This window comes from Hetaerina americana, unplaced genomic scaffold (assembly GCF_022747635.1).
Source record: "Hetaerina americana unplaced genomic scaffold, ioHetAmer1.1.p SCAF_12, whole genome shotgun sequence".
In the NCBI taxonomy this organism is placed as follows: domain Eukaryota; kingdom Metazoa; phylum Arthropoda; class Insecta; order Odonata; family Calopterygidae; genus Hetaerina; species Hetaerina americana.
In genome coordinates this window covers 19982751-20000306 of record NW_027286292.1, presented here as the reverse complement: position 1 = coordinate 20000306, position 17556 = coordinate 19982751, and the positions used below count along the sequence as shown (strand labels likewise).

At 36.5% G+C, this 17556-nt stretch overlaps 1 protein-coding gene across 1 annotated transcript; it reads right to left on the bottom strand.

The window, feature by feature from the left end:
- Positions 1-1453: 1453 nt before the first annotated feature.
- Positions 1454-17247, bottom strand: Fmo-1 (Flavin-containing monooxygenase 1). The gene is made up of 7 exons (XM_071582769.1): positions 16968-17247; positions 8801-8939; positions 8212-8330; positions 7518-7695; positions 7023-7173; positions 4619-4782; positions 1454-2403 (listed from the first exon to the last, which is right to left on the bottom strand). Exons 1-7 carry the CDS (start codon positions 17162-17164, stop codon positions 2083-2085), a joined length of 1269 nt encoding a protein of 422 aa, XP_071438870.1. The 5' UTR covers positions 17165-17247; the 3' UTR covers positions 1454-2082.
- Between the last annotated feature and the right edge of the window lie 309 nt (positions 17248-17556).

Below are 17556 nucleotides of genomic sequence, written 5' to 3'. Positions count from 1 at the left end.
GTCAGATTAAACTTCAATTAAATTACTTCAACTGTTGCTGTCTCCCTAATCTTCTATTTTTACCAGATTTATAAATAAAATAATATTTTAAGTTAATATTTGGAATTAGCATTCAAGAGCTTTAATGAATGACAGTAATAAATTTTGTTAAATAATTCTATTTTTCAACCCATTATTACTCATAAAGACTTCATATCTCAGGGAATGGCCATATGTTGGCCGAGAAATTAATATTTGAATTAACTATGCTTATCCGTACATAATGAAAATCGCGGAAAAATCATAAAAGCATCAAAAGAAGAATTCTACGAAATAATTGACAAACTGTTACCTTAAAAGTACAAACCGAGCTTGTATTTTTCGAATGTCATTGAATACACTCGTTTCTATTTAGTTTTTTAAACGCATTAAATGACTACTATATGCCGATTATTCTCCAAAATCTTTCTTGGTAAAATTGGCTAACAAACTCTTATGCGTGTTGCATCTATACCATCATGCTATATGCCTATTCACAACAAAGATTTGGATATTATATTTAGCTCGTTAAATGTAGCAAAATACTTATGGGGAAATACAAATTATCTGAAAGTTCATTTTCCTTTGTCAGATGCATCTTAATTTTAAGGGCATATCTATTTGTTCCACCCATGATAACAGAAATGAATAAGGGAACTGAAAGGAAAAGGAGATTCAAGTCGTCTACACGTTGTTATGTTCCTCGAGTGCTCCCAAAAGCTTATAAACACAGCGGTTTCTCTTAACTGAATCTGAAACACTGCCAACGACGAGAGCTGCATTCTCATTTTACACCAAGGGGTTCCTGCGTTTGTGGTCGGCGAGGATCAGAAAAAAACAACTCATCCATTAATCGCAGAGCCAGAGATTAGGATTAGCTGACGATACGTAAATATACGGGGAATTAAACTGCTGATGACATTATTGATGACAGTGACTGCAGGTGATCTATTAAATTTCACTTAGCTTTAAATTATAATGCTATACAAATCAGAAGGGGTAATAACTACTCAAAGGTAATGCATCTAAGCTGGACAAATTGTAAACACTCAAATATAAAATATCACCCCGATCTCCTTCCATTATCTGAACCACCTAAATTTAACCGCGGTAATGATAATTTCTAAATTAGAATCAAATATCTCACTAGGTGTTGCCTCAGGTAACCTCGCCAAGGACTATCCATCACCTCCGTTTGGCAAGAGTTTGGGCCGCAAAGAGAGATCAATCCGAGCAATGCTTAAAACATATTGACCCATAGCTTTCAAGAACAAATGTGTCATAAACTTTAAATCTTTGGCTGTTTCAATTGTTATTTAAATGTTACCTGAATCATAAAAGTATCAACTAAACCAAACAATTTATATCTGGAGACATGGAAATGAAATGCAGAATTTATCAATATTTTTATTAGGTACATAGTAATATTTATAAATACATGGCTCTAAATTTATCAATAAAAATATGTTCTTTGGTAAAGTGTACTAATTTACCCTCACATGCTGTTAACAGCCGAATTGTAAATTTTAGATACATAACATTTCTAAAAATGTGCATGATATTTGGTGCAAAATAAAATATACATATAATTTAATTAGAAAGTTTTTCTTTAAAGAGATTATAATGAAGTTGAAATCGTAACCAAATATTTCCAAAATGATGCAATGGATATTTTACAGTTGTTTGTATTTATTCAGTAAAAGACAACGGAATTTTGGTGTGACTTAGGTCCTGCTCTAATATTGTTTATCACAATGATTCAATATTTGTCATAAACATTTTTGTTAACATTAATTCTTAATTGGAAACCAGGTGGTTATCAAAAACAAGTGTAATTGTTTCTAGCTTTGTTTTCATGAATTATAATGTTAGTTTTTGCAGTAGGTTGCGCATTTAGGTAGTTTATCATTCAGAAATCCAACTTGTTAAAATTTCATTGAAATCATTTCATCTCTTTGCATGTGGAGCAGTAAGAAATATTATCCATCAGATCATCTGCAGCAATTCGTTTTCCTCTGTTCTGAACTGGCGAAATCTCTGAATATACGGAGCATGCCTCCCACACTAATGACTTAATTTTACGTGCACGTAATTCTCCGAGTCAATTACTTTAAAGATGTCATTTCTGTAGTTGATGAGATCGTCTAGGAAACGTTGGCTGCTTAAGTTATGCAACTTGGTCAACACAGGTGGCAGCCCCTCTATGCCGGATGTTCGGGCCAGGTCGTCGTAATAATCCCCTTGGAGGGGACCCATCATATGAGCCTGGCGATTCCCGAAACCCATCTCTCGCCGCTTCAACTGTTCTCTTTCGGCGTCCGCATTCATCTGCTCCATGCTTGGGAGGGTCATAGTGCCTTCGAACACCCGCAGAAAGAAGCGACACTGCGAATGATGAGTAGGAAAAACTCCTGTGAAAACGTTAGGTGCACTCTCTATCTCACCAATTCTATAAACATGGAAGTACAAGGAATTCAAAAGGGGAGGATAAAGGAGGATCCCGCCTTGTGAGGGATTTTTTAACGCTTAGAGTAGGATATGTGCATGGCAGATTTTTGACGATATAAATTTCCTTTATCAAATAATCTGCAAAAGCAATGCATTTGATTTCATAATTGAAACTGGATCACTGCATATAATGGAATTACAGAAAACTGAAAATGTACTTTCTTATCCAAGAAAAATCTCATGTAAAAGAAAGTTCTGTTTAATAACCTCCGGTACATCTACTTTTGACAAACTTCTCTATTTTAGTTGGAATAAATATCGTGAAATCTTAAAGAAATTTGGTGTTATAGACATGGGATTTCAATTCACTCGAAAGAGCCTCGGCTTCATATGCGATTAATAGGAACTCTTTCTTTCATATAAGCCATTTTATTCGATTAAAATAATGGCGCAAATACTTAAATTCAAAATGATAAAAATCCCATAACGAAGTGAAATTGGCAAATGAATATATCTGCCTAATCAGAAAAGCAGTCCTATGGTAGTGTATGGTTGTCTATTTGGCCTGGATGACCCTACCAAGAGCAATTATCATTTCTTCCGCCAACACAGCTCTAGGGATCATCGGAACGCACAAGCCCTTCCACCGCGTACAGGTTGAAGTCCATTGAAGGACAGGTAGCATTATTTGAGTTGAAACAAACATCGTGACACCTTAAGGCAATTTGGTGTTGTAGTGGTATTATTTCCATTTATGCGAGAGAGATTCGGCTCCATATTCAACTACCAGGAACTGTTGTCTCTTTCATTTATGGCTGCCGTTTTATTCTATTTGTAATAATGACGCATATGTACATATACTTGAATTCAAAAGTGTAAACATCATTAATAACATACCCAAGCGAAATGTACAAATGAATATACCTGTCGAATCAGAAAGTAGTCATATGGTAAACAGGCAATCAAATATATCCAAAACTCTCGTATATTAGCGAAAGATCAATATATTAGAAGCACTTGGTTCAATTATAACGGAAGAGGATCAAACATCTATTGCAAAGGTAATTTTGTTCTCATAGGTACGTAAAATAACCAACTGGCCATTTTTTCCAATTATATACGGAAGTAATATCGATTTACTTTATTTTGAAGAATAGTACTGGAAGAGAATGACTCTCTTAAAATAAATGCAAAAATTTACTATACAAATAGACTCAGCATAAATTCGAATCCTGGTTTGGCTGATTGGAGATGAGTATATATGAGAAGATTTTGGAATGTAAATGCGGAGAACAATGACGAAAAGTTGTTGGACAGAGAAAAAGTGAAAATACGAAGTTTTGAAAATAGTGCGAGAAGAGAGGCCTAACCAGGGAAAGTTCACTTTTAAAAAGTCCTAAAAGTGGGCACTGTATTTGAACAAAGGTAATGGGATTTTGGTGAACGTGAGGACGGAATGTTTAAGTGATCTGGCGAGATAAAAAAAGCAAATAAGTATCCTTAACGACATGAGAGTCGATATTAAATAAGAAGAACCGAGTTAGGAGTTAATAGATCGCAAACAAGATGTGTTCCCCGCGAATAGAAGACAATCCTATTGTGAGCCTTCAAATTTTAACCATTAAGGGAGCAATCATTGTTTAGCAATAACAATCCTGTATAGATGTGGATATATTTGATAAATAAATATATATTTGTTAAATGGGAATCAATTGAGATTCAAAATTATCACTCCTATTCTCCTTCCTTAGAAAATTTAGATGAATACCTTAACAATATGTAATTCGGTACGTCCTTAAAACGGAATGAGTGGAAAAGCAACTGACAACCGTTTATTCCTTTTGGATAGAATATCAAGTCACCAATCCAATTACAGCTCTATCATGGCAATAGTTAGGCCTAATGGAATAAGATTTTTTTAAATTACCTTACAATATCCATGCAGAACATTTTATCATAGAAATGAGTTAGTAGTACATTACTGACCATTAAAATGGGCATAGACATATTTTAAAGGATTATTATTTTCTTTTCCAATATTCATTAAAAGCCTGGATTCCTTCAAAACTTTTTTAATATTAATGCTTAAGTAACGAAGATAATTAAAAATAAACATTGCATTTTAGAGTTAGCTTTGGTTAATAAACCTCACCTGCAAGTCGAAAAGTGAGAAGGCACAAACGTAGAATGGCAGTCCAATGAAGCAGAGGGTTGGGAATTCCGTGTGTATAAGATGCTTGTACAGGGGCTTCACATGATTATCCTCTACTCTCACTCTGCATGCTTCACTTAGGAATGGGAAATTATACCTGTAACCTGAATGGTCAGTGGTTTTATTTAGTAAAAGCTTTATAAAAAATGTATTCACCTTCTTCTACAGTAATTCAACGAACCTTTATGTATAAGCAAAAATAACCCCGGGTAAAATCTCAATATTGTATAAGATGGTCCGTCAAAATGTAGCCCTAAATTTAAATCCAAATTTTAAGTTTCAGAAGCATTTTTCATCATTCTCGTTTGCCATAAAATGGTGCCTCTCTTCTTTATTATTCCTAAATATAAAATTAATTTCGGTGCATAAAACCCTATTTTAATTTATTCTACTGAATGCTTCACGAGGTAAACTCCTTGAGTGAATTCCTCCCCAATATAGAATGATAATTTAAAGAGTTTTTCTTTCCTTTTTTTTAAATACCTTTTGTAAATTCGGTAATTAAAAATGGGCTCATCTTTAAGTTTTATTTGTTTTGTTTTGTGAGATGTTCACACTCTCGATTCTTAAAAATGAGAACATCCCACTTTTTGAAAATAAGCTACGCAAAGAAGGGAGCTGTTATTCCATTACTAGCATATTGCAGCATGTCAACGCGCACGAGAGGGCTATCATTAAAGATATATTTAGAACTCTTGCAAACGCGGATAGTAGTAAATGTAGTTGTCGAAAGTAAGGATACTATGCTAACACAGGAATAGCGTTCTTTTTCAATCTCTGTGGTGGTGAGGGGGAAAATGAATGTCATTTATGATATGGCTAATAATATCGCCATAAGATAACAATAGTAAGAGAGCAAATTAAACATAATATTATCGAGCATGAAATATGGGCATTTAATTTCACCTTTTAGGCATATATGCCCTATTATTTTATTTATTCTAAGTATTTAGATTTTGTTTACGTAACCACTCCTGTGAGAAAGGTAATTGTTGAAATCATCCAATTTTTGTCACTATGCGTTTTCATGTACTTCAAAGAATCTTGCATAAAAATACATAGTGTGGAAATTACAAGATAAAAGGACTGTTCTTACTATTTTCGTGACTACTATTTTTCAACAATTTCATTTCACCTTTCCAAGTTTAACGGCAGTAGATGATTAAGTTTTGGCATTCAGTTTTCATTGAAAGATAAATTACAGATTACAGCTACGGACATCATGAAGAGAGACTTAAAGTTCAAATCTGCTTAGAAAATATCATTAGGTAGAATGGAGTGATATAACCCGCGTAAAAAAACATTCTAATGGCCGATCCTGTCTGATTCCTTTGGCTATAGTTTTCTCCAGTAGTTAGGTGCCTTAAGGTCCCTTAAATGTATATCTGCATTAATTCCGGGGTTTTACGCGTGCAATGATTTCAAAAGTGCAAATCAATGCGAATGAAAATCTACGATTCCACTTTATCAATTGGAAAACTCACCTGAAAAGGTGCATTGGGAACTTGCGGATAAGGTCAATGAATCACCACGTTATGACCGTTGAAATGCATTTTAACTTTTAAAAATGGGACCGGGTGTTTATTCCTAAGTGATAAGGTAGGGGCCTCATACATAAATATATATATATATATATATATATATATATATATATATATATATATATATATAGTATATTGTTAATTGAATACTACAGTTATTACATTTGTCACTCGAGCAAGAAAAAAGAGCTATGTCTATTACTTCTATTTTCTCATACTTCTGAAATAGAGAGCTGGTGCAATAGTTAAAATAGAAATCTTAAGGGGATTTTATGGAAATCTAATTTCTATAAAAACAGTCACTATCTAAACGGATGTAACGCTAGAAATTTTTAAATTACCGAACTAAAGTGCGATGCAGGAATGTCAGTAAATTCATGTTACATTTATAATGTTTCATGAACGATGCATTAAGAAAAGTTATATTTGTAACTTAACGACTTGAAATCCTAACGTGATAGCCACTCAAAAAATATTGAGAACATATCAGAGTTCATATTATTTAATATAAATTAATACGAGATCTTGCAGTTTTTCTAAACCTTTATAATTGTGCCTCCAATATTTTACTCTGAATTAAAAATTTGTAGTTCCTTATTGGGATCTTGGAAAACTGGGACTTTTTGGAGATTACGTATCTAAAGTTACCCAGCCTGCAATGTTTTTATTTCTGACCCGATGTACGAACATTTTATCAATTTTGTGAAGTTATGTGAAACTATTACGTAAACATCCACAGTCTTTGATGTTATGATTAATTCGAATTTAAATGGTGTAATTAGTATGATACTAAAACTGTTCACCTGTGCAGTAGAAAATTGTGTCAACTTCAGCCGTTGAACCATCCTTAAAAGTAATTCCTTTTTCGTGCATGAATTCTATATCTGGCTTTTGCAGTACATTATCAGGAAATTTTGTGGCTATTGGGTCTTTTAAATGATGACTTAAAATGACCTGAAATTTAAAGCAAATGATTTAAATTCCATTCAGTTGATTTAAATGCATATTTTAAGAAAAATTAATAATCATTTTAATTAGTAAATGAATCACCTTATAAAGAACCAACTGCATAATAGTAATAAATCTATCGGTTTAAAGGGATTCACTTACAACATTACACAATTTCACACAATGAATTCGCCACCCCAGAAAACTTAATATAATCCTTGGCTCATTTCTATGTGATTACTGAAAGAATTACTAAAATAGTAACGAAGATGAAAATGCTGTAATTGTAATTTTTAAAATTAATAATACCATATGCATTTTATAAAACATAGCTAAAAATTATGACTTACTGTTTTGGCTTCTCTAGAAATTTCAAGTGCGAGATCCATACCGGATGGTCCCGCGCCGATAACAACGACACGCTGCTGGCGAAATATCTCCGGAATACGATAGTCATGGCTATGAATTTGGTTACCTTTGAATTCTTCCGCACCGACGATACGGGGAATGTAGGGCGTAGAGTAATGCCTAGGGCAAATATAAAGGAAATTTTTTAATGGTTAATTTATCTGTACAAAATGAGAGATATTTTTCTAAAATAGACAATACATAAAAATTTAATTATTACTTCATATAGTTATATCGCTTATGCCCTTATAGAAACATTTAGATTTAAATATATTTTAGCTAAACTCATAACGTACATGTATGATTACATTAAGATTCCTCCAAAAGAGTTGATCAATCCATTGAAAAATCGAGTTTTGATTACAATCTGATGGAATTAAGAAATTTAAAGTGATTAGGGTGGATCGTAAACAAATAAAATAGGAATCAGGTACATCCCGCGAATAAGGTATTATGTAAGAGATTTTGGTTTGTGAAATGATTTGCTTATTTATAAGGGAATGTAGTTGAGGACACAGTTCATATTTTCCCAAAAGCCTCTATTAAAGTTAACCTTTAATTCACATGAAACATTAATGACTTATTGATTAAAAGTGGGAATTCTAATACTTTGCGGTATAAGCCCGATAAACATACCCATTACACACCATCACCGCGTCAAATTCCAGCTCTTTTTCCTTATTATTCTTCAAATCCTTCACCTTTACCGACCATCTTCCATTAATTGGCGTAATGCTCGTGACGAGATGAAAAAACTATTAAGAGAGAATATATTTTAATATTTAACATTATAAGACCACAACTTATGAACTAGAAGGCTGGTTTGAGAGGTGAGGGTGTAGCTCAACTAGTGATAAGACCAATGTCGTGTGAAAATCACCCTTCAGAGTGTAGGGGTCAGTTCCTTTCACTGAGCTACATATAGTTTCCCAAAAAGCTCTGTTACCCAAAAAATGATACAGCCTGGATTAAGCTTAAGATTACCAAAGTCATTAGGTTGAATCGAACGACCGCACTCCAGTAATTAGCCAAGAGCTCGACTCACTGTGGACTACCACAATCCCTCTTAGGTTACATTGGAGTCATAAATATTTTCAATAGCAAAGCATAAAAAAATATATTTGTGTAGAGCTATGAGAAAAAGAAAGCAGGGTAATTCAAAAATTTAAAAGGCGTAAAGATATTGAATCGGTTATAATATTTTTAAAACTATATTTATATTTACCTTTATATGATCATAGAGCTTAAAATCTTTCGCATAATTTTCCAAGAACTTTAAAATCTCTGCAGACACCAGATATGACTTTTCCTGGGCTGGTATAGGATAATCTGGAAATCCCATAACCTCTTTTGGCAAGTTTGTTCTGCAATAAAAAGTATTTTACTTAATTAAGTACTTTTTATTAAAATAAGTGTATGATTGTTAAACGGGTTTATCATAACTTCAAATGATCTTAGGAAATAACACCCAACAAATGGAAATAATCTACATCGCCCCAGGTTTTTTTCTGACTCTCATCAATCTAAAATTCAAAGGGCGCCAGGGGTAATTTTAATAGCAAGTTGTAAAACAAAGGATGTGTGTCTAAAAAGGATTTTCAAAAATCGTGTGATAGAAAATTTGGTTTTTCAATAATGAATAACTCCAAGGGAAATTTAGTTTTTCTGCGAACTGAAAAGTCCCTGATTACTATTTTTCGTGACGCTTGGAAAGAGCTCTTTTTGCTTTGATCATCATCGCGCTTAAATGTCATGGATTTGGTCTGGCAGAAATTGAGTATAGGAGTTCGGCGAAAAGGGAATAGATGGCAGGGCTGTAAGCGAAAATGTTGACTAAAATTTAAAACGCTCCCCTGGGGGAAAAATCATAACCAATTTCTGACAATTATAGCCTAATAATGATATCATTTCCTCAGGAAACCGCCACTTGTGAGAAAAGGACGACTCAAATAGAATCTTTCAAATGAGATAACGTAGGCATCAGGAAAACTGCATTTTATTTTAGGCTCAAGTCCTCGCATTTTCAAGTTTAAGTACGGGATGGCGTTAGACATCGAGTTACCTCGAACCAAGTGCTACTAATATTTTGATCGTTCGCTAAAATACGAGATATTTGTGTATACCTGAAGCCGAAACTCTTACAAATGAATTGAAATACTGTCACTGTAACCCAGAATTTCTTTAAGGGGTCACGATTTTTATTTCAACCATAATAATGCTATCTGCCAAAAATAAGGAACACCGGGGGCTCCTTACGTAGATCTTTCTTCCCAAAACAGTATTTTTGAGTCAGGTACATTTTTTCTTTTCAGTTACTCGCCGCATTAGCATTTTACTCACCATTTCTTGGAAAATGACATAAACTGTCGTCATGTTGGGCGATATATAAAACTATTTGAAATATACGGTATTGCGTTTAATAATTTAATTATTTTTATTTGATATTTTAAAGACGATTATTCAGTTGATTCAAAATAACCCCTGGACGGATTAAATATATGTTTATACATTCTAATGGAAAGCGTTTTTATTTTTTTAAATTAACAAATTTTCTGAAAACATGATACAAATAATTTCTTCATCGCCCTATACACAGGATATGCTCCAAAAATAAGTGAAATAATGTTCTTCCGCCGACGCGGACAACTGGATACGGGTGATTTGTGTTGGGAAAGGTAGTGGGAGGTCTCGGGAAAACAACGCCATCGCGTCAGTTGCCTCCGGGCAGTTACAATGTTAGGGTCGATGCAATAATGGACTCCTGCTCAAGGGTCAGTCACGAATTCACGATGTCCCGTTCCATGGAGCAGCGATACGCGATAAAATTTGGTGTTAATGTCAGAAAATCGGGTTAGGAGATCATGACCATGGATAAGCAATACTTGGGGGAATGGTTTTCCACTCGAAGATGTTCAGAGAGAACACACTGATTATAGTCTCATGACGGTATTATAACACGAATTTGCTCGAGAGCGGTCATCAGAGGAGGAGGCTGAATTAATGATTGGCTCACACCCGCTTCGTCTGCCAGAAAAACCTAATTAACAAATATTTTAATATATTTTCATCAATAACTATAATGGTTCACATAAATAATGAATTCCGGTAGTATTTTTAAATGGAGGAAGAATAATTTATGCAGGAAACAGCAGCAAACTTTACTTAACTAATGCTTTTCTCTCTGATGGCAAGTTATCCCGGAAACTCTGTTGAAGGTTTTTTTCGGCTATCCATAGAATCAGAGATAATGTGCACAGTTATAGATGTTTCATTAAATTAACGTGGATGTTGGAATGTGACAAATATTACTAATGCAGCGCACGAGGTTATACAGGAGAAACCACAGCGTAAATCTAAGGACCTGAGTTTAACTGACTTATTAATTGCAAATGCATTTCATTAATTTTTTATTTATTGCTCCTTTGTTAAACACAAACTCAGTTCACACACACATATATTGGAGAGAGTGTATTAATGTTTGTACATATGTGTCGGTGTGTGTGGGTGTGTGTGTATGTATGTGTGTATATATATATATATATATATATATATATATATATATATATATATATATATATATATATATATATATATATACACACACACACACACACACACACACACACATACATTCAAACACGAAATCCTGCCAAACGGCAAACAAATACTCATTCACAAGGAAATAGATATAAGGAAAAGGGATAGGAACACACATATGAAGGACGAACACAGTAGAGAGTAGTATATATTTATATAATATATATACCTGAGAAACCATAACCGGCACAGGGAAAGGAACTGCCCCCCCTACCCTGATGTGTGAATATTCACACGCCGTATAGGGCTTAGTACTGGGAGAACTCTGCCATCACCTTCCAAACCGACCTTCGGGTTGATTACTGTGTTTATATATAATATATACATACATATATTTATATACATAGACAAAACCATAAACACAATAATCTACCCGATTGGTAGAGGTTCGCCCGACGGCGTGTGAAATTCACACATCAGGGTAGGGGGGCCAGTTCCTTTCCCTGTGCCGGTTATGGTTTCCCAGGAAGACCTGGTACCCGAAAAATCACATAGCATGGGTGGAGCTGCAGGTGCCCAGAGTGCCTTGCCCGGGAATCGAACCCGGGACCCTCTGGTCAGCAGTCCAACGCTCTACCCCTGGACCCACATATGTATATATATTTTTTTTTGAGGTAATCTACCGGTTAAGGTAGGTTTTTGGATGGACACAACTACCAAACAAACATTTCATTACTCCCAACAAAACACAAAATCCATCATCCTACTCGACATCAGGTCCCTCTTCATTTCTGAGTACTTTCTTCCTCCCTTCATCCCGTCCAACATCCCTATCCTGTTCCTTCCCTTTCCTCGTTTGCCTAACATTCTCCCCTCTATTACAGTCTTCAACATTCCACTGCCGGTCAATACCCCCTTCATCCACTTTTCCTGCCTCCATAAGATTTCTCCCAACAAACCCCTCTCTTCGCCTACCATACCAAGTACTTCCTCATTTGTTTTCTCCTCTGTCCATTTTACCCTCTCCATTCTTCTCCACACCCACATTTCAAAAGCCTCCAGTCTACGTCTATCCTCCTGCTTCAATGACCACGTTTCCGCGCCGTCTACGCTCCATATCAAAGTTTTTACGAGTCTTTTCTTAACATCCTTACTCAACGTCCCCGTAATTAACTCCCTCCTCCTTGTGAAAGCCTCTTTGCCTAGCGCAATTCTTCTCCTTACGTCCCTTCTACTTTGACCGTGTTGGTCCAAAACACTACCGAGATACGTAAACTGTTCTACCTGTTCTATTTGTTGCCCTCCTATTTTAATGTTTAGCTTAGCCTTTTTTTCTGGTAAATCGCATAACCTGCGATGTTTATACATTATATATGTATATATATATATATATATATATATATATATATATATATATATATATATATATATATATTGATTCTCACCCTGTATCTATCGTACTGAACTTCCGATTCACTCCGCAATGCTTGCAACTCCTTGGCTGAATGACAAACTGAAGTTTGGTCATCAGCGTATCTAATTGATTTTACGAATTCCCTCCGACTTCCATTCTACCTCCAGTTCTTCCCATGCATTTTTATTCATTTCCTCCACACATGCCTTGAACAGAACCGGTGATATGGACAACCCTGCCTTACACCTCTTTCCTGATACTTTCTATCCGGAGTCTCCGTCTTCCACTCGCACCTGAGCAGTTCGAGACATGTGGTTAGCCAGACGCAGGAAGACGAGGAACATACATAGCTACGCTCCATATCAAAGTTTTATGAGTCTATGTGTATATATATATATATATATATATATATATATATATATATATATATATATATATATATATATATATATATATATATGTATGTATATATATGGGTATAGGGCCTAGTACTGGGTGAACTCTACCATCACCTACCAAACCGACTTTCCGGTTGATTACTATGTTTATGGTTTTTATATATACATATATACATACATATATATGCATGTTTATAATGCAGCTTCCGTCCCTGCAACAGCACCCCTTCCCAACAGAAATACATAGACTAGCCACAGTTTAAGGAAACGTGGGGTTACGCGGAAAAAACTATTGAATAATAAAATCCTCAAACCTTCAACCCAATACCAGGACACTCCTCTTCCCAAACTAAACCGTCCAAAATGCCCTAACCTAATCACCACTTTGTTTCCCGGAACCCACAAAATCAAACATATAATCGGTGAACTCTTCCCAATTATTCATAACAATCAGTCCACATTAACATTATTCCCGCATGTCCCTCCGTTTTGTTTAAACGCCCGTCGAACTTGCGAGGCATTTACATTTTTGACGTTTACTGTACTTTTCCCAAAAACGTTTTTATCATATGCGGGTGAATTAGTACTTCATAAATCTCTTAACCTCGCATATGGGTTAGGAAAACATACAAAAATATAGTGAGTTCCGTATATACGAGGGCGATTCGAAAAGTAAGGTCTCCTTTTTATTTAATAAAAAATCAAATTTACTCTCAACTTTGCGTACATCGTTGGAAAGGTTGAGCATTGGGCCTTTTTTCACATTGTCGCCTTGACGTTCAATCAATTTTTGCATCCTTGTAAGCTGCTTTTTAATACCGGTGTCGTACCTTTCTCGCGAAGCCAACTGACGACTGCTTCTCCGATTAAATTCATCACCATTTAGTGGAAGTGTATGGTGAGAATTTTATGTTCATCAAAAACGTGAGGAAGTGGTGCGGGGAATTTTTTGATGGCCGGGAAAACATCCACGATGAGCAGCGGTCGGGTCGGTCGAGTTTGATGGACTCAACGGTGGCTCCAATTGATGCGTAATAACCGGAGAATTACCCTTCACGAGAGAAAGGAAGGCCTTAATGAAGGGAGTGGCTACTTTTCCATGCAGAATATTGTGTCGGAGGTCCTAGATTACAACTAGGTGTCTCACCAAGGAGTGTGTTTGCATCATGACAATGCACGTCCACACCAACATGAACGTGTCATATCAAACGACCACCCTACTCAATGAATTCGGCTGGGATATCATCGAACAACCTCCTTACAGCCCGGACGTTTCCCCCAGCGACTACCACTCGTTTCCCGCTCTCAAAAAGCCCTTGGAGGACAGAAATTAAAGTCAAACGAGGAAGTGCAAGAAGCAGTCGTCAGTTGGCTTCGCGACGCGGCGGGAGAAAGGTACGACTCCAGTATTTAAAAGCTTTTTACAAGGATGCAAAAAGTGATTGATCGTCAGGGCAAGTATGTAGCAAAATAGCTAAATGCTCAACCTTTCCTACGATGTAGACGAAGTTGAGAATACACTTGATTTTTCATGAAAAAAAGATAAAAGACCTGACTTTTCGAATCGCCCTCGTATAATATAATATTTTTATCGTCATAATTTTTTTATTTGCCAAAATCTTCACTATACAGCATTTTAAAAACATTGAATCAATTTTTTTTGTCATTGAACTCTTCCTGTTTCGAAGCTTTTCGATTCACAAGATTTTTTAAGCTTGAAATAATTCCGTGAATAGATCAAAACTGTTCTGCAATATAATGCCCCCTCACATTTAGAGAGCCGATCCTTTAATATTTTTTACATCATCTTTCAGCATCTAGCTCAAGGCCAATATGATAAGGTTACTGGATCGCAATCATGCGTATGGAATTTGCCCCCACCAGTGAATTATCGTTACCATATTTAAGAGATAACCAGAAAACACTATTTGGGATTCCACTAAAGTATGAAGTGGCAATCATTACGAAATACGAAGCGGAATGCTCTTCTCAGAAACTTTGAAAAAATATGCATACCAGCGTGAGTGCTCTACGTGACCCATATATCACATGAAGTGACGTTGCGAATAAAGAAATGAGGAACTAATTCTAGGGTTATAATTATGTTCCAGCTACTATGGATCTTAAATTCGTATAGAATATTCAAAAGGCAGCAATACGTCCATGAATCCTGAGGAGCAGGGCACTTCACAGATACGTGGACCACTAGAAAAACACAACATAGCAGAATATAAACCTTTAACACGTGACACTTGACGTGAATGAAGATGATAAAATTGACCGATAATGAATAAATGAAGAAGTATACAAAAGAATGGAATAAAAAATGACAATACCGACGTCTATGGTGAAAACAAGGTACATATTGATATGGTACATTATTAGTCAACGGAAAAATGCGTAGGCAAAGTACGGAGGGGATTACAGACGGAATACTTGTTAGTACGAGGGTTGCTATATATAGTTTCAGCCCAACAATGAAAAGACAGTAATATCTGGTTAAAAATGGCTTTATTGCTTTCCGAAGTATACTCCATGGTAATCAATACACTTTTACATGCGTTCAAACCAATTTTCGTAACACTCTTTCCACCCCGATTGAGGTACCTCCAAAATGTTGTTTTTGAAGGCATCAACGGCTTCTTCAGGCGCCGAAAAACGTTGGCCACCCAATTTTCTTGATAAACGGGAATAAAAAGAAGTCATTTGGTGCTAAATCAGGGCTGTACGGAGGATGACCCATCAATTCAACGTTTTGGCCAGTCAAATAGGTAGTTGTTCCAGCCGAACTGTGAGAGCTTGCATTCTCATGATGAAGAATGATGCTTCATTGCCGCTTCATTTTCCGTATTTCACCAAGAACTTCTGGCAAACAAATGCTCGTGTACCAATCAGAATTCTCGGTTCTACGTTGGTCTAAGAGTACGGTTGCCACATGTCTAGTTATTCCGAAGAAACGGGCGATCATTTCCTTTGATGCGCTTCGTGCACGAATCACTTTTGTTGGATTTGGCTCGTCTTGGAAGACCCATTCAGTGGACTGCTGTTTTATTCCAGGCTCATACGCATAGGTACAAGATTCGGTACCTGTGTGGATGTTTTACACAACTTTTGATGCACCACCATTGTATTTGTTGAGCTTTTCTTTGCACCAATTGACACGAACATCTTTTTGAGCTTTTTCCAAATTTTGCGGGATCCAACGCGAACAAATATTTTTCACAGCTAAATGCTCATGCAATATCTTATTGAGCTCGTCATACTAATCCCCAAGGGTGGCTCAATCTCACGATAATTCACTTGACGATCTTCTTTTACTAGTTCTTGCACATCATCAATGTTTTCTGGTACAACAAGTGATTTTGGACGGCCTTCACGACTTTCGTCGCTAAGCGAACGGCGGCAATGATGGAATTCGTTATATCAGCGTTTCACAGTGGCAAAGGCTGGGGCATCATCGCCAAAAGTGAAAGTAAGTTGATCGTTGCACCCGTCTTTAAAATCCACGTCGAAAATCGTAAAAAATCACCACACGAACGTGTTCACGAGCCAACTCCCTTCTTTCGCCGAGACAAAATTTTTGATTCATTGTAAACAACTCAAGTTATGATCGAAGGACGAAATGTATTGAAGAATGTTAGCGTTAAAAAGGTCATACTTTCAGATGTAAATGTCAGATGGCACTTAAAGGACTTACTGTTGACAAGTCTCAAAATATAAATTGCAACCTTCGTATCTAAACCGGAGTTATCACTAGAAATAGATAGTGATAGTCTTCGAATAACCAGTCTTTGAATTTGTATACTGATGAGGATAATGTTAACACTGCAGCGATTGGGATTAGCTGCAGCGGGATTATAACCGTGATCTTTCATGTTATATTGTGCAGGTGACCTGCTTTGTTGAATGGGAAGGAGCTTTGCGTATTCGCTGACCAACGGGTGAAAATTCTCAGGTTCAGACCCCAAACACCACGTAATAAATAACATCTCAATCTCAAATATTATGAATTCATAAAATATTTACCGCATATACTATCTCACCTCAAGCTCTTGTACATGCTGCTGTGAATAGGAAGGCCAAACTCGTCCTTCCCCACCCGTTCGGTGTAGACCCATGTGCCTCCCACATTGCCCGTCTGCTCGAAAACCGTGAATTGGAACTTGTCGGACTCTTCCCGAAGGTTCTTGGCGGCCGCGAGACCCGCAGCCCCCGCTCCAACGACAGCGACCCGCTTCATTTCCTCAATCGACCCGCACTACGAATGGTAGTGACCGTCCTCACTTATTGCCATATCTCTTATACCCTTGCCGCGCGATTTCCTCCCCGTCGATCTAAAATTTCTCGCCGAGAGGCGCGCTGCGACGGCTACGGTGAAGGGGGACTACAAAGAGACCTCTGGAGTCACACAGCCTTGGATGTTTTCCCAGGCAAGGACGATATTCTTCCAAGGTCGAGAGGAATGGGAGTTTGAGAACTCAAAGTGCAAATACGGTATCACTAGCGAGTCGATGTAACGGGAGCACAAAGTCCGGGCGTTCTATCTCTGTGAACGTGCACAAAACTTTTATCTCCCATTCATTTGTCTTTTGAGTTATGGGAAGCGGAAGAGGGATCGGAGGAGCCAAGAGC

What these genes read in the sequence shown, in the direction of transcription:
- Fmo-1 (XM_071582769.1), bottom strand. Translation starts at nt 17,164, where the DNA reads ATGAAGCGGGTCGCTGTCGTTGGAGCGGGGGCTGCGGGTCTCGCGGCC. An exon ending in CACAATTTTCTACTGCACAG is followed by an intron (nt 4,783 to 7,022) that starts GTGAACAGTTTT and finishes CTGACCATTCAG; the next exon opens with GTTACAGGTATAATTTCCCA. An exon ending in TCTCACTTTTCGACTTGCAG is followed by an intron (nt 2,404 to 4,618) that starts GTGAGGTTTATT and finishes CATCATTCGCAG; the next exon opens with TGTCGCTTCTTTCTGCGGGT.